The 21962-nt window shown below is 39.5% G+C and overlaps 1 protein-coding gene and 1 long non-coding RNA gene across 5 annotated transcripts in view; one reads left to right on the plus strand and one right to left on the minus strand.

Annotated features, from left to right (window-relative positions):
• The window catches only part of MAP9 (microtubule associated protein 9), a 48617-nt gene extending 45331 nt beyond the window's left edge, over positions 1–3286 (plus strand). For all 4 annotated transcript variants that reach the window (XM_086346197.1, XM_086346196.1, XM_086346195.1 and 1 more), the window contains exon 14: positions 179–3286. In XM_086346197.1, coding sequence (XP_086202323.1) covers positions 179–301 — 123 coding nt within the window. In that variant the 3' untranslated portion in view covers positions 302–3286. The remainder of the gene's footprint in view (positions 1–178) is intronic.
• A 121-nt stretch (positions 3287–3407) lies between these two features.
• On the minus strand, positions 3408–21473 carry LOC147354920 (uncharacterized). Its single transcript, XR_015144097.1, has 3 exons — positions 21286–21473; positions 20897–21072; positions 3408–3644 (listed from the first exon to the last, which is right to left on the minus strand). It is a non-coding gene; the product is annotated as an uncharacterized LOC147354920 (long non-coding RNA).
• Between the last annotated feature and the right edge of the window lie 489 nt (positions 21474–21962).

Genomic DNA, 21962 nt, shown 5'->3' on the forward strand with positions numbered 1-21962 from the left:
AGGGAAACCTGGCATGCTGCAGTACATGGGGTTGAAAAGAATCAGACATGACTTAACAAAGCTAACAAATGACATTTAAATACCTTATAATGATTATTTTGTTCTTGAGCAAGCAACTTGATTTTAAAATAATGGTCATATTTGTATATAAATTTATAGTTTTTTCTTTTCTCTTTAGGAAAAAAAAGAAAGGAAGGAAAGAATTGAACGAAAACAAAAGAAACACCATCCCTTTCTTGAAAATGAGACACTTCCTCCATGGAACCCTCCAAGTAGAACTATGTTCTCAAAAGTGTTTTGATAATTCTGAAAACTAAGATCATGGCATCTGGCCCCATCACTTCATGGCAAATAGATGGGAAAACGATGGAAACAGTGACAGGCTTTATTTTTGGGGGCTCCAAAATCACTGCAGATGGTGACTGCAGCCATGAAAGTAAAAGACACTTGCTCCTTGGAAGAAAAGCTATGACCAACCTAGACAGCATATTAAAAAGTAGAGACATTACTTTGTCAACAAATGTCTGTCTAGTCTAAGTTATGGTTTTTCCAGTAGTCATGTATGGATGTGAGAGTCAGACTATAAAGAAAGCTGAGCACCAAAGAATTGCTTTTGAACTGTGGTATTGGAGAAGACTCTTGAGAATCCCTTGGACAGCAAGGAGATCCAACCAGTTCATCCTAAAGGAAATCAGTCCTGAATATTCATTGGAATGACTGATGCTGAAGCTGAAACTCCAATACTTTGGCCACCTGATGCAAAAAACTGACTCATTTGAAAAGACCTGGATTCTTGGAGATTGAAGGCAGGAGGAGAAGGGGACCACAGAGGATGAGATGGTTGGATGGCATCACCAACTCAATGGACATGAGTTTGAGTAAACTCCGGGAGTTGGTGATAGACAAACAGGCCTGGCGTGCTGCAGTACATGGGGTGGCAAAGAGTCAGAGACTCTGACTGAGTGACTGAACTGAACTGAACTGATTCTTGCCTTATTTAGTTATTTATCAGTTCAACAATTTTAGCCAAACTAACTTTAAAACTATTCATTCAGTTATTTATTGTTAGAAGAGTCTGTTTTAATTAATGCTGATCATTTCTGCTGACAATGAAAAAGATGCTTTGGAGTTTACTCAGTGAAAGCAATGAAGGTATTTTTATCTCTAGATGTGTGTGTGTGCTTGCATGCTCAGTTGCATCTGACTGACCTTTTTCAACCCCATGGGCTGTATCCCGCCAGGTTCCTCTGTCCATGGGATTTTCCAGGCAAGAGTACTGAAGTGGGTTGTCATTTCCTTCTCTAGGGGATCTTTCTGACCCAGGAATCAAACCCACGTCTCTTGTGTCTCCTCCATTGGCAGGCAGATTACTACTGTGCCATCTCGTAAATTGCCAAAAATGAAGAGCTAATAATCAGATTGCTTTTAACCATTGAAATATATAACCCTTTATCATGTCCATGATGACTTGCACTAACCTGTGCATGTTATTTAAGTGTGTTTATTCCCCAATATCAAAAGAAAATCATCTAGTACCTTAATCATAGAAATAATTAAATTTCTGAATGATTGCACATCTAGATTCAGGTTTTAAAATGAATGATTACCGCGGTATACATATACTATTTCTTCTAAAACTAGCCTTTAGCTCAAAGTAGTTGCATTTACACTGTACAACTTAGAATTTTGGTCAGCTGAGGCAGTAGTTCAGTAGAATCATTCAAATCATCGAGGAATTTTATTTAAGAATGTTACCTTATGTTTTAATATGAGTGTACTTTATCTGTTCCTGCTAAAATGACAATCATAGGCACTTTATAATGAGTAGACCTCTAAACTATATCTCCTAAATTTTATCTCACTTTATCATTTCATTGATATCAAAAGATGTCCATTTCATAGTAGTGGTATACGTTAGTTATGAAAATTTCACAAGAGTCCAGGGTCATTATAACTATTATTTTCTAGACTAAAGCCATAAAAATGATAGATAACTTTTGTCCTCTTAGCTAATCTAGAGTCATATAACTTAAATTTAGAAGAAATTATGAAAATATAATTTGTAGAAAATGTCCAAAGTATGTATTTATTTGATCTTTGCATGTCCTCATTAATTGTACTCATACTTGTCATCTAGTTTATCACAGACCAAGTGTATGCTCTGAGTTGAAACACTGCTTTAACCAGTGAGGCAATGCAGTAGTAGATGAGAGTAAAATTACTGTTTTTTAAGCATCTGTTTTATACTCTCTACTAGATCTTTACAAGTATTATTTTTTTGTCTTTACAACAGCTATTCAGAGTATATGTTATTATCTTCATTTTGCAGATAAAAGTACTGAGATAGAAATCAATCAAAAATGTAAAAAAGGAATTCATATTTGAGTTAGTTCAAATACCCATGTCTATTAATTGAATGTCAGAATACCCAATGGATTAAGAAACTTAGACTTTGAGACAGTTATTCAGGAGGTTTCACACTCTGAGGATTAGCCTGCTTGCTTCAGTGGATGTGCAAAGTAGGAAAAATGTCATGCATATCTCTGTAAGATCACATCAGTGCTACAGATTTAAAAAAAAAAAAATCATAAAAGAGAATAGATTAAGTATGTATTGTATTGAATTAGCTATTTAGAGCTTAAAAGATATTTGCAAATTCCATGGAGGTAAAGAAAAATAGAAAAAAGTACATCTACTTTTATGGCTGAGATCTTCACTATGTGTGTGATAGATTTCACATGAAATATTTTCTTCAGCATCCTGACCATTTTCTTCTAATTTATCATGCTTAGTGAATTAACAGTTATCACATCATAGTTAATTAACAAAGCATAAGGAAAGGCTTAATAAGTAAGTGTTCATTGTTTTCATTTACTTCTTATGCTGAGCCGTGTGTTTCCCCATCTCATGTTTGTGACAAGATTAACATGGATGGGGCTGATAATGGTAAGTTAACATTGCACATGACTGATGTACAAGAATAAATCTCTGCTTCCCTGGACAGCCTAGTTGTAGCACTCAAAAGAAAATATAGAGATGACCCTGCATTTGGGACCTTCTAAAAAGAAATCTAAATAGTAATTCCATAGCATTCTTGTGAGGTAAATGAAAACGGAAATTGAGGTGTTTTCAAAGACCCAACAAGTCATTTCTCTCAAATAGAATCTTCATCTTACTATGCTAAATAAATATTATTTCCTGTTTACAACAAGCTGTACTGATTGAATGGTCTAACAGAATGAAATAACCTCTTCTCCTGTAGCAGAAATAAAGCTGAGTTCTGAGAGCTGAGTGAATTTACTTTTTGAGGTCCGAAGAGACGAATCAAGCCTGATAATATTCTCCGGAAGATGTTTATCTATTTAAGGCATATGATTTCCGTGTATTTCTTTTAAAATGATCAGATATCAATATCATTAACATTTATTAAGTTTTTCTTAAAATATGTGTGTGCTCAATCGTGTCCAACTCTTTGCAACCCCAGGAGCCTGGCAGACTCCTCTGTCCATGGTATTTTCCAGGCAAGAATACTGGAGTGGGTTGCCATTTCCTTCTTTTCCAGGAAATCTTCCTCACCCAGAGACTGAACTGGCTGTCTCCTGTTTCTTCTGCCTTGGCAGGTGGATTCTTTACCACTGCACCACCTGGGAATATGAGGGAATATTAATTCAAATTAAAAACACTAAAACCCTACAGATTTTCAGATTAAACTTCTACTTTTGTAAACTGTATTGAGTACTTGAAAAATGCTGACACTTCCAAGTAAAGAGCAATTTAATGAATATTTTAAAACATTACTGATAACAATTTCCCTAGAAATTTTAATGATAGTAAAAGATAAAATTTTATTCAGAACTGAAGTTTCATAATAACCAAGGAAACTGTGCTAAGTCACTTCAGTTGTGTCTGACTCTTTGTGACCCTATGACTGTAGCCCACCAGGCTCCTCTGCCCATGGGATTCTCCAAGCAAGAATACTGGAATGGGTTGCCATTTCCTTCTCCAGGGGATCTTCCTGATCCAGGGAGTCGAATCCAAGTCTCCTATGTCTCCTTCATTGGCAGGCAGGTTCTTTACCACTAGCGCCACCATTTTATTCAGAATCAAAGTTCATAATAACCAGGAAAATTAGTGTTACATAAATAAAAAGAAATGATATGGCATGTTAGATCAGGAAGAGGTTAAAATTTTCTTAATGTAAGAAAATAAGAACTAGGGCTTCACTGGTGGCTCAGTGGTAAAGAATCTGCCTGCCAGAGGAGCATACACAGGTTTGATCCCCATTCCAGGAAGATCCCACATGCCTCGGAATAACAAAACCTGTGCCCAACAACTCCTGAGCCTGTGTTCTAGGGCCCTGGAGCCGCAACTGCTGAGCCCATATACTGCAACTGTGGACATCTGTGCAACCTAAAACCTGTGCTCCGCAACAGGAGAGGCCACTGCAGTGAGAAGCCCAGACACCACAGCTAAAGACAGCAGCCTCACTCGCTGCAGGTATGGACAGAGAAAGGTCCGTGAGGCAATGAAGACCCAGCACAGCCAAAAACAAATACATAAATAAAATTATAAAGAAAAAGAAAGTAAGAATTGTTCGGGGATAGCAGTATTCCAATGATTTGTATTACACCACATTTTGAAAATGTGAGTAGTTCATTTACTGTTTTAAATAGTGTTGAAACTGATGTTTTTCACTGTTGCCAAAGCAGTAGCTGTTAGTTACGTGTCCAAAGTTTGGTACCATAGAGTGATACAACTATGCATCTGAAAGAGATTTTAATAATTTAATAAACCTGGTCCAAATTCTTATTTCTAAGTTAAAGAAACTGATTTCCAAAGCCTTGCACTTGCCTGTTCTCACACAAAGGACCGTAAGAAATCTAGAATTACAACTCAGGTATCAGGTTTCCCAGCTGTAGATTGTCCACCATTCTACAGTTTTGATAATCTGCCATTATTAATGTCATTGATTTTATACTCTCAGATGTGCCCTTGCTCTTCCACAGCCTTCTCCATAACCTCAGATCAGAGCTGTTTGTGCACCTACATTCTCATGGAAAATGTGGGGAAATACTGTAGTTTTTAAAATGCTGAATCATGGGCTAAGATACAGTAGAGAAAAAGAATTTTACAAAATAGGAGAAATTGATATTTCTCAAAATCGTTCCCAAGAATAAACTAGTGCAAAGAAACTCACTGTCCTGAATTTAATTTTGACTCTGCTTTCAATAATGCTGTATTAAAAAATATTTAAACCCACATGCCTCCATTCTATGCAAAGCAAAGATACTACCAATTATCCTGCATCCTGGATACACTGGCTACCAGAAATAAAGAATGTTATGTAACATTTAACTGGAGATTTCTCTGAATTCTTTTTATGTTAAAATTTCATGTTATTTGGTTATTTTGAAACATACGTATTACATGTAGTTGTATAATGTTGACAAGTGAACTAAACTCTTCCTAAATGATGTTTTAAGAATTATTTTAGGAGATGTGTTTAATGTCTGATGTTTAGTAGCATAATTTCATATGATGCATTAAAAGTGAGTCATTCAACATGTATTTTATTGGGTGATATTTACTGAGTCCAAGTTTCATTTCATAATGATAGGAAATATTGTATTAGTTTTATTTGTGGGCTAAAGGGCTACAAATAAGACCTGGAACTGACTGCGGCTCAGATCACCAGCTCCTTACTGCAAAATTCAGGCTTAAATTGAAGAAAATAGGGAAAAGCAGTAGGCCATTGACGTATGACCTAAATCAAATCCTTTATGATTATACAGTGGAGGTGATGAATAGATTCAAAGGATTAGATCTGGTAGACAGAGTGCCTGAAGAACTATCGATGGACATTTATAGCATGTGCAGGAGCCAGTGATCAAAACCATCCCAAAGAAAAATCCAAGAAGTCAAAGTGGTTCTCTGAGAAGGGTTTGCAAATAATTGAGGAAAGAAGAGAAGCGAAAGGCAATGGCAAAAGAAAAAGATATGCATAACTGAATTCAGAGTTCCAGAAAATAGCAAGGGGAGATAAGAAGAACTTCTTAAATAAACAATGCAAAGAAATAGAGGAAAACAAAAGATCGGAAAGACTAGAGATCTATTCAAGAAAACTGGAAATAGAAAAGGAACATTTCATGCAAGGATAGGGGTCATAAAGGATAGAAATGGTAAATACCTAACAGAAGGATAACAAATTAAGAGGTGGCAAGAATGCAGTGAGAACTATACAAGAAAGGTCCTAATGACCCGTATAACCAGTGGTCACTCAACTAGAACCAGACATCCTGGAGTGTGAAGTCAAGTGGGCTTTAGAAAGCATTACTAGGAACAAAGCTAGTGGGGGTGATGAAATTCCAGCTGAGCTATTTCGAATCCTAAAAGATGATTCTCTTAAAGTGCTGCACAAAATATGTCAACAAATTTGGAAAATTCAGCAGTGGCCATAGGATTGGAAATAGTTTTCATTCCAATCCTAAAGAAAGGCAGTGCCAAAGAATGCTCAAACTACCATACAATTGTGCTAATTTTACATGCTAGGAAGGTTATGCTCAAAATCTTTCAACCTAGGCTTCATCAGTATATGAACTGAGACTATCCAGATGTACAAGCAGGGTTTTTGAAGAGGCAGAGGAACCAGCAGTAAAATTGCCAACATTCATTGGATCATAGAGAAAGCAAGGGAGTTCCAGAAAACTATCTGATTCATTGACTACTCTAAAGCCTTTGACTGTATAGATCACAACATATTGTGGAAAATTCTTAAAGAGATTGAAGTACCAGACCACCTTACCTATCCTGAGAAACCTGTGTGCAGGTCTGGAAGCAACAGAACTGGACATGGAACAACTGACTGGTTCCAAGTTGGGAAAGGAAGGTGTCAAGGCTATACATTGTCACCCTGCTTATTTAACTTATATTCAGAGTACATCATGCAGAATGCTGGACTGGATGGACCACAAGATGGAAATGAGAATTGCTGGGAGAAATATCAATAACCTCAGATCTACAGATAATGCCACTCTAATACCAGAAAGTGAAGAGGAACTAAAGTGACTCTTGATGAAGATTCAGAGAGGAGAGTGAAAAAGCTGGCTTAAAACTCAATTTTCAAAAATTCATGAGAAGGACCAATGATGAAGCTGAAGCTCCAATACTTTGGCCACCTGGTTTGAAGTGCTGACTCACTGGAAAAGACCCTGGGAAAGACTGAAGGCAAAAGCAGAAGGGGACATCAGAGGATGAGACGACTAGAGAGCATCACTGACTCAATGACCATGAATTTTATCAAACTCGGGGAGATAGTGAAGCACAGATGAGCCTGGTGTGCTGCAGCCCATGGGGTCACAAGGCGTCGTACATGACTTAGCAACTGAACAACAACGATAAGATGAAATCATCGTGTGTGCATGAAGCAACTAAACTGCTTCAGTCATGGTCAACTCTTTGCAACCCTATGGACTGTAGCCCACCTCCTCTGTCCACAGGAGTCTCCAGGCAGGAAGCCCTTCTCCAGGCGATCTTTCCAACCCAGGAATCGAACCCATATCTCCTTGGCTCCTGCATTGCAGGGGGATTCTTTACCACTAAGCCACTGGGGAAGCCTCTGAAATAATCATATTTTTTTATAAAACTTTATTTAAAAAGACTGAAATTTTGGACATAAAGCTTTTTATTACTTAAAACACTACAGAGATTACAAAGGTAATATAAGTACATAATTATTAGTTCAGTTCGGTTCAGTTCAGTTGCTCACTCATGTCTGACTCTTTGTGACCCCATGAATTGCAACACACCAGGCCTTCCTGTCCATCACCAACTTCTGGAGTTTACTCAAACTCATGTCCATTGAGTCGGTGATGCCATCCAGCCATCTCATCCTCTGTCATCCCCTTCTCCTCCTGCCCCCAATCCCGCCCAGCATCAGAGTCTTTTCCCATGAGTCAACTCTTCGCATGAGGTGGCCAAAATACTGGAGTTTCAGCTTCAGCACCAGTCCTTCCAATGAATACCCAGGACTGATATCCTTTAGGATGGACTTGTTGGATCTCTTTGCAGTCCAAGGGACTCTCAAGAGTTCTCCAACACCACAGTTCAAAAGCATCAATTCTTCGGCACTCAGCTTTCTTTATAGTCCAACTCTCACATCCATACATGACCACTGGAAAAACCATAGCCTTGACTATATGGACCTTTGTTAGCAAAGCAATATCTCTGCTTTTGAATATGCTATCTAGGCTGGTCATAACTTTCCTTCCAAGGAGTAAGCGTCTTTTAATTTCATGGCTTCAGTCACCATCTGTAGTGATTTTGGAGCCCAAAAAATAAAGTCTGACACTGCTTCCACTGTCCCCCCATCTACTTCCCATGAAGTGATGGGACCAGATGCCATGATCTTAGTTTTCTGAATGTTGAGCTTTAAGCCAAAATTTTCACTCTCTTCTTTCACTTTCATCAAGAGGCTCTTTAGTTCCTCTTCACTTTCTGCCATAAGGGTGGTGTCATCTGCATATCTGAGGTTATTGATATTTCTGCCAGCAATCTTGATTCCAGCTTGTGCTTCTTCCAGCCCAACGTTTCTCATGATGTACTCTGCATATAAGTTAAATAAGCTGGGTGACAATATACAACCTTGAGGTACTCTTTTTCCTATCTGGAACCAATCTGTTGTTCCATGTTCAGTTCTAACTATTGCTTCCTGATCTGCATGTAGGTTTCTCAAGAGGCAGGTCAGGTGGTCTGGTATTCCCATCTCTCAGAATTTTCCACAGTTTATTGTGATCCACACAGTCAAGGGTTTTGACAAGTCAATAAAGCAGAAATAGATGTTTTTCTGGAACTCTCTCGCTTTTTTGATGATCCATTGGATGTTGGCAATTTGATCTCTGGTTCCTCTGCCTTTTCTAAAACCAGCTTGAACATCTGGAAGTTCATGGTTCACCTATTGCTGAAGCCTGGCTTGGAGAATTTTGAGCATTACTTTACTAGCATGTGAGATGAGAGCAATTACATAACTATAAAATGCACATAGCAAAAATCACCCACACTCCATTTCCCGAAGATAATCATAGTTAATATATTACATTTTTTCCAGATTTTATTTTCTAAAGCATTTTCCCACATACATAAAATTAAGCCAAGAGTGAATAAGGTAGAGGTACAGTCCCTCTCTATGTTTTTCTGTATTTCTCTCTCTACCATGCTGCTATATGTCTGTATATACGTGTGTGTATACATACATATATATATATATATATAGTATATAAAATACAATACATGCACATACATGAATATATTCACACTTACATGTTATTATTCTTAAAAAAATTATATCAGTCTGCATATGTGGTAACCAGATTTTAAAATATCAGTACATCCAGCAGGTTATGGAACTTAGGATTTAAGACAGTTAATCAGGTTTCATACTCTGAGGATTAACCTTTTGCTGCAGTACATGTACAATATGAGAAAAGTGTTATGGATCATTTTGTAAGATTACATGAGTGCTACAGATAAAGAAATTTCATTGTTGTCATTTAGTTGCTCAGTCTGTCTGACTCTTTGTGACCCTGTGGACTGCAGCACACCAGGCTTCCCTGTCCTTTGTGATCTCCTGGAGTTTGCTCATGTCCATTGAGTCAGTGATGGTATCTAACCATCTCATCCTCTGCTGTCCCCTTCTCCTCTTGCCCTCAGTCTTTCCAAGTATTAGAGTCTTTGCCAATGAGTTGGCTGTTTGTATCAGGTGGCAAAAGTTTTGGAGCTTCAGCTTAAGCATCAGTCCTTCCAATGAATATTCAGGGTTGATTTCTATTAGGATTGACTGGTTTGATCTCCTTGGACTTCCCTGGTGGCTCAGATGGTAAATACGGGAGACCCAGGTTCAATCCCTGGGTTGGGAAGATCTCCTGGAGAAGGAAATGGCAACCCACTCCAGTATTCCTGCCTGGAGAATCCCAGGGATGGAGGAGCCTGGTAGGCTACAGTCCATGGGGTCGCAAAGAGTCAGACATGACTGAGTGACTTCACTTCACTTCAAGAAGGATTAACCTTCTTGCTACAGTACATGTACAATATGAGAAAAGTGTTATGGATCATTTTGTAAGATTACATCAGTGCTACAGATAAAGAAATGTCATTGTTGTCGTTTAGCTGCTCAGTCTGTCTGACTCTTTGCAACCCCATGGACTACAGCACACCAGGCTTCCCTGTCCTTCATTATCTCCCAGAGTTTGCTCATATCCATTGAGTCAGTGATGGTATCTAACCATCTCATCCTCTGCTGTCCCCTTCTCCTCTTGCCCTCAGTCTTTCCCAGTATTAGAGTCTTTGCCAGTGAGTTGGCTGTTTGTATCAGGTGGCGAAAGTGTTGGAGCTTCAGCTTCAGCATCAGTCCTTCCATTGAATATTCAGGGTTGATTTCTATTAGGATTGACTGGTTTGATCTCCTTGATGTTTTAGGAGGTAGAAAGTAGACTCTTCTAGTGCACTAAGTATGATATATGAAGGATAGAGAAAAATCAACACTGACTTCAAGATTTCATCATAGCCTGGGCCAGTGGGTGGATGGTGATGCCTTTTATTCAGATAAATGTGAAGGTGAAAGATTTTGGAGTGTGAGGAATGGTGGATGATAGATTTAAGAGAATTTGTTCCAGACATCTCAGAGTCTAGTGAAGAGATAGGAGAAGGAGATGCTGATTGACCTGAGTATATGTCTGACCCCGCTTGTTCCTTGACTGACACATACCATACAAAACCCCACAACAGTCTTATGCACAGGACACTTCAAGTCTGAGCTATGATCTGTACCAGGAAGCAATTATGTCCCAGGACAATCTATGCATGACTTAAGCCCAATCACAAGTCTAGTCACCACTTCCCTTGCTGTTTGGTGAGTATTTTCTGCCTTCTCCCATCATATTTAGTATGGGCTACTTCAGTATATGTGAAAGACTCTTTGCAACCCTATGGACTATATCCTGCCAGGCTTCTCTGTCCACTGGAGTGGGTAACCATTCCCTTCTCCAGGGGATCTTCCCAACCCAGGGACTGAACCCAGTCTCCCATGTTGCAAGCAGATTCTTTACCATCTCAACCACAAGGGAAGCCCTAGGAAGACACAGCCATATGGTAATTACAACTGGACCATTACACTGACCAGGCTACATACATTTTCTTTACTCTCTAGTTACAGTGTGCAGGCTTCTCATTGAAGTGGCTTCTCTTGTAGAGCATGGGTTCTAGGTATGCAAGTTGCATCCGTTGCAGCATGTGGAATTAGTTGCACTGTGGCATGTGGGATCTTCCCGGACCAGGGCTAGAATCAGTGTCCCCTGCATTGGCAGGTGGATTCTTAACCACTAGACCACCAGGAGAGTCCTATTTTTAAATTCTTCAGGAACTGCCATAGTGCTTTCTACAGTGGCTGTACCATTTTCTATCCCCACCAACAAGGGGTCCAATTTGTTCATATCTTTGCCAACATTTGTTATTTTCTGTTTTGTTTTTTTTGTTTGTTTGTTTGTTTTTGTTTTTTTGAGAGTAGTCATCCTACTGGGTACAACAGAGATTGAGATGATTGGATGGCAAAACCAACTTGATGGACATGAGTTTGATCAAGCTCCAGGAGATGGTGATGGAGAGGGAAGCCTGGCAGTCCATGGAGTCGCAAAGACTTGGACACAACTGAGCTACTGAACAGCAACAAAATTTGCTCATTTTTTATTAATAGTTGTTGTTGCCTGTCATAATTGTTGTTTGGTGTCATACCAGGAAATCATTGTCAAGTCTAATGTCCTGAAGATTTTGTCCTAAATAAGAAGCTCAATTTACTGAAAGATGGGGAAAGAACTTGTATAAGGACTTTGAAACATTAATAAGATTTATCCTCAGGTTTCCAAGGAGCTAGACAAATGGAGGTTTAGGGAAGGGAGAAGTAAGCTAAACTCACTTGAAGGCTTCCTTCTCTTGTTCATTTGTAAAGCCACCCAGTTGTTTGAAACACCGCCAAGAGATTTCTGAGACCAGTGCTGCTTGGCTTCATCAGAGGAACACAGAATGACTGCAGACCCTGCCCATGTCCCCACTGGGGAGGAATTTCATCAGGGCACCAGGGCTCACAGACTTCAGGGAATCCCGGCCCTCAGGACTTTCTTCCAGCCAGCTTCAGGTTAGAGGCCCAGGTAACCCCATCCTGGCTCCAACATTCAGGGACTGGATTCTGGAACACTGTAAGGGTAAGCAAGACCCTTACACTCCTTTATCTGCCTGGGGGTTAGAATATCTAAAAAGCTGCAACTAACAAATCATGGAGGGCTGAGTGCTTGCAGCAGATATGGGTGGAAAGATGGGATCTGAGTTCCTATGTCAGCCAGGCCTTTCCAGGGTGAAGATCTGTGCATTTTTTCATGGGCAGTCAACTCCCCATGTCATCCTCCCAGGGAGCCCAGATCCATGATTATGAAGGTAGACGCTTTCCCCTTGCTTGTCTGTAACTTCCCACTCCCACAGTGAGGAGCCCGGCTCCCACCATCTGCCATTTATCTGTGCATTTCTCCTTTCCAGGTTACATGTGCAGAGGTTTCAGCATCCTTAGCTACTACATCCTGGAAAAGAACTCCATAAAACAAAGCCCACTGTTTATGACAGTCCAGGTTGCCTTTTGTCTACAGATTCTGTTCATTTCCAAAGTTAATTTAGATTAGCACCTTTTACTCCATCCCCTACAGTTGAGTTTTTCCATACATTTCTAATATGGTTACATTCTGCCATATTGTGTATTCCATCCTGTGACACTCCCACAACCTAAATAACTAAATTTGAATAAATTATGATGGACCCCTTGGGCTGTACAAATCTATGGTCTTAGACAAATGCATAGTGACAGTTATCCATTTTACTGTGTCACTTCAAACCCCTACTCCAGGATTGGCTTACCATCTAGGTAGCTTTGCCTTTCCTGGAATGTTATAAATGGGGTCATACTGTGTGCAGCCTCTTCATACTGAATTCTTTCACTTAACAGTATACACTGACGATTTATCCAGGTGTTTCAATTGGTTAATGGTTCACTGCTTTCTATCGCTGTGTATAGGATACACATTTTATGTGTATAGGAGGAAAAACAATTTTTACTCTGTCCTTCTAGGTTCTTGGTTGAGAACCCCCTTGTAATAAAAGATTACTAAGAGAAAAAAAGAAGTCAATAGCATGTATACCTTCTCTATACAAGGGAACTACCCAGAAAAACTGAGTTACTCCCAGAAATAGCCAAAGCCATCACCTTAAATATAAATCTTCAGATAAAAACAAAAGAAGACCTTGTGAAAGAGGGGATGCCAGTTGTGGCAGGATATTATAAAAAGCAGGGTACACAAGGGTATGATTGTTTGCAGAATTAAGTCAGGGCTTCTACAGTGATGAGTTACTTGAGATTTAGTCATTCTTCTATTTCTGGTGCAAAGAAGGACACGTGTGCATGTTCAGGCATGTCTGACTCTTCATGAACCCAAGGACTGTAGCCTGCCAGGCTATTCTGTCCATGGGATTTCCCAGACAAGAATACTGGAGAGGTTTGCCATTTCCTTCTCCAGGGGACCTTGCCAACCCAGGGATTGAGCCCATGTCTCCTGTGTCTCCTGCCTTGGCAAGTGGATTCTTTACCACTGACCCAAGACCTTGTTCCTTGGAAGAAAAGCTATGACCAACCTGGACAGCATATTAAAAAGTAGAGACATTATTTTGCCAACAAAGGTCCATCTAGTCAAATGGACCATGTATGGATGTAAGAGTTGGGCAATAAAGAAAGCTGAGCACCGAACAATTGGTGCTTTTGAACTGTGGTACTGGAGAAGATTCTTGAGAGTCCCTTGGACTGAAAGGAGATCAAACCAGTCAATCCTAAAGGAAATCAGTTCTGAATATTCATTGGAAAGACTGATGCTGAAGCTGAAGCTCCAATACTTTGGCCACCTGATGCAAAGAACTGACTCATTTGAAAAGACCCTGATGCTGGGAAAGACTGAAAACAGGAGGAGAATGGGATGGCAGAGGATGAGATAGTTGGATGGCATCACTGACTGGATGGACATGAGTTTGAATAGCTCCAGGAATTGGTGATGGACAGGGAAACCTGGCATGCTACAGTCCATGGGGTCGCAAAGAGCTGGACAAAAATAAGCAACTGAACTGAACTGATAAAGATTGAACTGTATCCCATTGTGCATATACTACATTATGTTTATCCATTCATCTGCTGAAGGACACTTGTGTTGATTCCACCTTTTGGTTACTGTGAATAAGGCTGGTATGAATATGGGGTACAAATATCTGTCCCAGTCTTTGCTTTTAAGTATTTCAGTTGTATACCCTGGAACAGAACTGAGAGATTCTACATTAACTCTGTGTTTAGGTTTTTGAGGAGCCTCCCTACTGTTCTCCACAGCTGTGGCTCTATTTTACTTTATTCCTTTATATGGCAGAATAATGTATCTTATGGATCTACCCTATTTTGCGTATCTATTCATCCATTAGTGGGCATTGTAATTGTTTTTACCTTGGGCTATTGAGAACAGTGCTACTATGAATATTGATGTACAAGTTTATATTTGAACACCTGTTTTAAATTCTTTGAGCATATATCTATGAGTGGAGGAGTTGTTGAAACATATGATAATTACACTTTTATATTTTTAAGAAAATGCCAAAATTTTGCATGCATAGTTTGCGCCATTGTACATCTCTTTTAAGTAAAGTTTGAGTTCCAATTTCTCTACACTGTTGCCAATGTTTGTTGTTTTTCTTTGTTAATTTTTCCCATGTTCATCCTGTGTGTCTTATTTAGGAAGAAGTCATAATGCAGGACCCATATTTGAGGAGAGGGGAGTTAGCTTCAAATATTTGGTGGACAGCTCAGTGTCTCTATCAATTGTTTAAAATTTTTCTGCATAGAGACTTCTATTTAACACCATTCATAAAAATTATGTAATTTATTTTAACCAGTTTGGACACATGAAAATTATTTTAAACTTTTGGCTATAATCCAGCACTATGTTATTAGACTGTTTAGTTCATTCTTGCTTTGACTATTGAGAGCTTTTTCCACTTGGTCCTGTTTTCATTTTACATAATTTATCTTTTGTGCATTTTTTGGGGTAATTCTTTCTTTCATTTTAACATTATCCTGATTCACATATTTATTTTCTCAGTCCTAGTATCGGTGCTTTATTCAAAAAACTCTTGTTCCTTTTTATTACAGAATAGTATTAAAAACTTGCATGCAGGAGCTTAATACTCTCAGCAGACAATTCATGAAAATATGTGTATGCATCCCAGCCTATGCACACACATATAATTATATGTATTTCCATGTGTAACTATGTGTTACACACATACATGTTACACACATATGAGGCTAAGGCTGAGTGCCGAAGAATTAATGCTTTTGAACTGTGGTGTTGGAGAAGACTCTTGAGAGTCCCTTGGACTGCAAGGAGATCCAACCAGTCCATTCTGAAGGAGATCAGCCCTGGGATTTCTTTGGGAGGAATGATGCTAAAGCTGAAACTCCAGTATTTTGGCCACCTCATGCGAAGAGTTGACTCATTGGAAAAAAACTCTGATGCTTGGAGGGATTGGGGGCAGGAGGAGAAGGGGATGACAGAGGATGAGATGGGTGGATGGCATCACTGACTCGATGGACGTGAGTCTGAGTGAACTCTGGGAGTTGGTGATGGACAGGGAGGCCTGGCATGCTGCGATTCATGGGGTCGCAAAGAGTCAGACATGACTGAGCTACTGAACTGAACTGAAAGACAGTTTATACTGATGTATCCAACCTGATCTGTCATGACATGTATATTGTAGCCTTCTCCCTTTGTCTGTATGCAACTTCCCACACCAGTGGTAAGAAAACTGGCTTCCACTACTTGTCATTTATTGAATTCAGTGCTTGTTCCATTTGATGACTGACATAGTAGTTTCAGAACTATTAGCTACTACCCTCCATGGGAAAGAACTCAGAGTCCACTCTTTATGTATATATGGTACATTTTGCTTTTGACCTGCAGGTTCCATTCATTTCCCCAGTTAACTCAGTTCAGCCCATTTTGTCCCACCACCAAGTGTGAATTTTTTTTCTTTTTCTTCCTCTTAATCTCTTGGCCTCACTGTATGGCATATGAGCTTTTAGTTTTCCAACTAGGAATTGAACCCACATCCCCCGCAAGCAACGTGGAGTCTTAGCCACTGGGCAACCAGGGAAGTCTTGAGTTTTTTCATACATTTCTCGATCAGTTAGGTTCTTTGTTAAATATTGCATTCCAGTCTTTGACACTCCCATACCCTAAATAACTAAATTTGAACAGATAAAAATTTATTTGTTGGGTTGTATATAAAAAAAAATCTAATGTGTTTGATTAAATGCATAGTGGCAGGTAGTCATCACTAAGTTATCACATGGAATATTTCAATGACATCTTCCATAAACTGTTTATTATGTCCATTTTGCCCTTTCTATGTCTTATAAATATGGCCATACAGTGTAGCACTTCAAATTAGATTCTTTCGCTTAGCAATATAAGGATTAGAGTCATCCTTTTTTTTTTTTTCTTTTTTGGTAGGGGTTGATGGTTCATTCCTTTATATTGCTGAATAGTATTGCATTTCATTATATAAAAGGAAAAATAATTTTCCCTCTATTCTTCTGTGTTCTTCATGGAGATTCCCCCTTATAATGAAAAGGAGCTGAATTGGAGAAAAAACAATACTTGAAAGATACCTGGGAAATCTCAGTCACTCTCTGAAATGGCCCAAGACTTAACCATTTTTAAATGCGATCTTCAGCTAAGAATGAAAGAAGGATGTTAGGGAATGGAAGGCGCCAATTAAGAGATGTTATTAGGCAAAGCACTGTAAACAAGAGAATGGTGATTACACAGATTTACATCCAGGCCCATTCCATTGACAAACTTTTCCTGATATTTAAAGTCTGCATCCAATTCCTGACTCAGAGAGGGACACATCTTTTCAAATGGAGATGTCATTAATAAAAACAAATTTACTTCATAAAAAGGCATTTTCTTCTTGGTTTTCAAAGATTCTCCTGGGTCTGCTGTTTCTTAAATTAATCAGCCCAAAATAATCCTTTTGTCAAATGGGCATATTTTGGGGGTACTGTATTATGCTCCCTTTGACAAGTTTGTGCCATAATTTGCTTATAAATTCATCTACAGAAGGACATCCTGATATGTTTAAGTTTTTAGCCATTATGGGTAGAACTGTCATGCATTACTTGATGCTAGCTTTTACTGAACAGAGTTTTTCAAAGCAGTTGTCTAAATACAAGAGATACGCTTCTTAGATCCTAAGGTGAGACTGTTTCGCTTTGGAGAAAACCGCCAAACTGTCTTTGAAGTTGATTGTACATGCATTCCACCAGCATCTTGAGTATATTCTTATATGCTCATTTACTATCTGTTTACCTTCTTTAGTCAGGTGTGTGTTTCAACATTTACCAAATTCTAGTAGGGTCATTTGGTATAATTTGGATACAGATCCTTTATTAGATATGTGTTTTGGAAATAGCTTCTTCCAGTATGATCTTCCATAGAGTAGAAATTTTTATTTTTATAAAAGCCACATTATTTTTTCTTTTGTTGATAGATTTTTTACTAAAAGTTGTTATTTTTATTATTTTTATTTTTGGCTGCACTGTCTTCATCGTTGTGTGCTGGCTTTGTCTAGTTGTGGTGTGTTGGGGGTACTCTCTGGTTACGATGTGCAGGCTTCTCTATGCAGTGGCCTCTCACTGTGGAGTGCATGCTTCTAGGCTCGTGGGCTCAGTAGCTGTGGCACACAGGTTTAGCTGTCCCAAGGCGGGTGGGATCCTCTGGGACCAGGGATTGGACCAATGCTCCCTGCATTGGCAGACAGACTCTCAACCACCAGGGACCACCAGGGAAGCCTGGTATTATGTTTTAAAACCCATCACTGAAGCCAAAGTCATGTAGATTTTTGTGTAGAATTTTTATAGTTTGATAATTTAAACTTGTCTAAGGGTAATTTTCGGAGAAGGCGATGGCACCCCACTCCAGTACTCTTGCCTGGAAAATCCCATGGATGGAGGAGCCTGGTAGGCTGCAGTCCATGGGGTTGCGAAGAGTTGGACACGACTGAGCGACTTCACTTTCACTTTTCACTTTAATGCATTGGAGAAGGAAATGGCAACCCACTCCAGTGTTCTTGCCTGGAGAATCCCAGGGACGAGGGAGCCTGGTGGGCTGCCGTCTATGGGGTCGCACAGAGTCGGACACGACTAAAGCGACTTAGCAGCAGCAGCAGCAGCATGGGAAATTTTGAGTGAATTTTGGTTTCAGCCATAAAGTTTGTATCTTCATTCATTTCATTCCATTTGGTTTTTAATTGTTTCTTAATAATTTTTTGAGAAGGTATGGTGAGATACTTGGCTCCATTTCAGTCTGGCTTCAAACTGAGTATGTGCAGCAGAACTGCATTTGGGATGAGGCCTCTGGTAAGATGAAGGCCTCCCTGCATTTCTCTGACATTTGGGATGAGGCCTCTGGTTAGGTGTGGTGCTCCCTGCACTTCTCTGACATTTGGGATGAGACCTCTGGTTAAGTGCAGGCCTCCCTGCACTTCTCTGACATCTCACCGGGTGCACAGAACACACATCTCTGCCCTCTGGGGCACAGGTGCATCCTGCCCATAGCATTTGCTCTGTGATGAGCAGACAGCAGCTTTGTCTCCTCAGGACCCATCAGGGCTTAGGTTTCTGGACAAAAGGGTAGTGTCCGTACTGATAGGAGCTGGGATTTCTCAGGACCCACCAATGAAGAAATGCCACAAGAGGAAAAAACGAACAAGTGGGGAGAAGCTTCCTGTGTACAGCTGACTGCTAAGGGTGTGGGGTCCATCTTCAGGGGACTCAGGAGAAAAAGAGTTTATGGAATATTGTGCATTTTTAGTTAATTTTATGTGCAGTGTAGATGGTGACCAGTGTCATTTTTTGGAACGTGGTATCTAGTTTTCCTGGCACCTTTTGTAAATGGCTTTGGGTAGACTAAACATTCTAATAATAATTTGTTCTGATGCATGAGCACGGAATATTTTTCTATTGCATCTTCAGTTTCTTTCTTTAGCAGTGCTGTATAGTTTTCTGATTATAGGTCTTTCATGTCTTTGGTTAAATTTATCCTAGATAGTTTGTTTTTTTTTTTGATGGAATTATAAATGGTATTGTCTTAATTTTTCTTCCTGATGATTTATTAGTATATAGAAACAAAATTGATTTGTGTATATAGAATCCATTTTTGCAACTTTACTGAATTTATTTTTTAATATATTTTTTGAAGTAATGTGATGTTGTAATGGAGATCTCACTGTTTCTACTGTAGTCCAGGTCACTGCAGGACCCAAGACATGGTAGCTAATAATATACACTGCCCACAGTGCCTCTTAATACCGTACGGACTCCTACAAGGAAAATGAGTATCAGCAACTTTGTGTGAACTTGGTCTGGGTGAGTCCTGACCTCTATAAAAAGTCTGATGGCTGTCTTATCACATCCTCTTTCTCCATTCATCAATTGTTGGAAAAGTGGTTTGCTTTCATGTCTTTGCTATTGTGAATAGTGCTGCTATGAACACAGTGGTGAATGTATCTTTTCGAATTACAGTTTTGTCTGGATATATGCCCAGGATTGGGATTGCTGGTTCATATGGCAACTCTCTTGTTAGTTTTTTTGAGGAAACTCCAAACTGTTTTCCACAGTGGTGGCACCAATTCCCACCAAAGTGTAGGAGGGTTTCCTTTTCTCCACACCCTCTCCAGAATTTGTTATTTGTAGACATTTTACTGATGGCCATTCTGACCAGTAGGAAATGATACCTCATCGTAGTTTTGATTTGCTTTGCTCTAATAATTAGCAATGCGGAGTATCTTTTCATATGTCTATTGACCATTTGCATATATTCTTTGGAGAAATGTCTATTTAGACCTTCTGCCCAACTTTTTTTTTTTTTTTTTGGCAGGGGGGTAATTGTATGAGCTGCTTGTATATTTTGGAAATTGGACCATTTTTGGTGACATCATTTGCAGATATTTTCTCCCAAACAATTAATACAAGTCCTGGGTCAATGAGCTCCCACAAGCAAAAGAATAAAGTTGGACCCTTGCCTCTCCCTCTATACAAAATCAACTCAAAATGGCTCAAGAGGAACCAAAATTTTAAAACTCATAGGAAAAAAACATGGAAGTGAAACGTCATGACCTTGGATTTGGCCATGGTTTCTTAGATTTGCTACCAAAAGCACAAGCAACAAAAGACAAAATAGATGAATTGGGCTTCTTTAAAATGAAAACTGCTGTGCACAAAAGGAGTAGGTAAAAGATAATCCACCATCCAAAACAGCACAAGATGTTTACAAATCATGTCCTTGATAAAGGTCTGTAGCCCACCAGTCCTCTGCTGGTCAAATGGGGGTGCCTGTGGGGCCCCTCCCATCACAGGTGATAAGGGGCCTTCCAGCCCTACAGCACTCATGAGGAGACACTGGTCATCCTTAGCACGCTCAAGGAGCGAGTGCTGGATTGGTTTGAGCCCAGGCTCCCTCTCAACACTGCCTTCAAAGACTGGAGGCTGCAACATGCCTCCAGAAGAACACAGAGTCTTTTCAAGTCTTTTGAGAACAAAGAGATCATCCTTAACTTTCTTGAAAATGCATCTTATTTCATAGCAGTTACTTTTTCCAATCTAGCTCCCAGGGGTGCTCTCCTACCTTCTTTATTTCTCTGAAAGTGGCCACGATAGTTTGGCTGTTCCCAGGTGACAAAGTCGGGGGGGGGGCCAGCTCCTGGTAGTCCTTACCTTCACTGCAGATTAACTCAGACTCTCAGGCTGAGGTTGAACATGGATGCCCCTGCTTCTCCCCATCAATTCTCATTTCCCATCTCTTTTCCTCTTGCTTTTCAGTCTTAGAATTACCAGATAGTCACCATTCACAGTTCCTGCAGAGCTCAGCAATTTCTCGTAAAGGAAAGATTCTGGGGAAAATGGAGGGATAAATAAAGAATTGTTTTGCCAAATGTTTTCACTTTTGTCTCAGGTTCAAAGGATTTGTTAACAAAAATAAGTCACTCATTATATTGAAATAAACAATACAAATATTTATTAGTGAACTATCTAATCTACTTTCAATATACTAACATTAAAAGAAAAAAGAAATGGAAACAGCAGAGGAGAGCAATAGTACATACATCACCAAACTGGATTTGCCAGCATCCAGACTTAAAGAGTGCTGAGAAGTTCTGTGTGACAGCAATCCGGAGTTCCAACTGGCAAAAAGTCCCAGGCAGAGTTTCTGCATTGCTGTCTCCTGGTCCTCCCCTAATAAACCCCAGGCCAAAAATTGTGAATATCATTATCAGTCTGTGAGCAAAACTGCAGCTCTTGTATTATGTTAATTTTTTACAATGCTATTTGGTTTGTTCTGCAAATCTTGGAATGTTGCTAAGTCCAGGGAGTGGTTGGCCAGACCTCCTCCACAGAGACTTAACAAGTTACAAAATCTGCTTCTTATTGTGTTTCTCTTCCACAGCAGGTGTGGCTGACACCCACAGCAGTAGTCAGGGCAGTGTCCAGAAGGTCAGAAGCAAGGTCAGAGGCCTGCTATACTCTTGCCTGTGAAGCCTGAACAAGACTACTTCTGTTTTATTTCCCTAACAAGAATGTCGCTGATTCCTGCACCTTGCTGATGCTCAAGATGAGAGTGTTTTCACATTAGAATTTTAAAATCCTCCAAATAGATCACTGGGGGACAACCTGTGTCTTCCTGCTCATTCTAATAATGTCATTCCTGAATTTTAATTCAGTAATTTATCTCATAAATATGCCAAAAGGGAGATCCATTTAAAAAATGTTATTGAGGTAACTC

The sequence above is a fragment of the Bos grunniens genome, chromosome 17, assembly GCF_055505025.1.
Source record: "Bos grunniens cultivar Pamir isolate PY7600 chromosome 17, Bosgru_T2T1.0, whole genome shotgun sequence".
Lineage (NCBI taxonomy): Eukaryota > Metazoa > Chordata > Mammalia > Artiodactyla > Bovidae > Bos > Bos grunniens.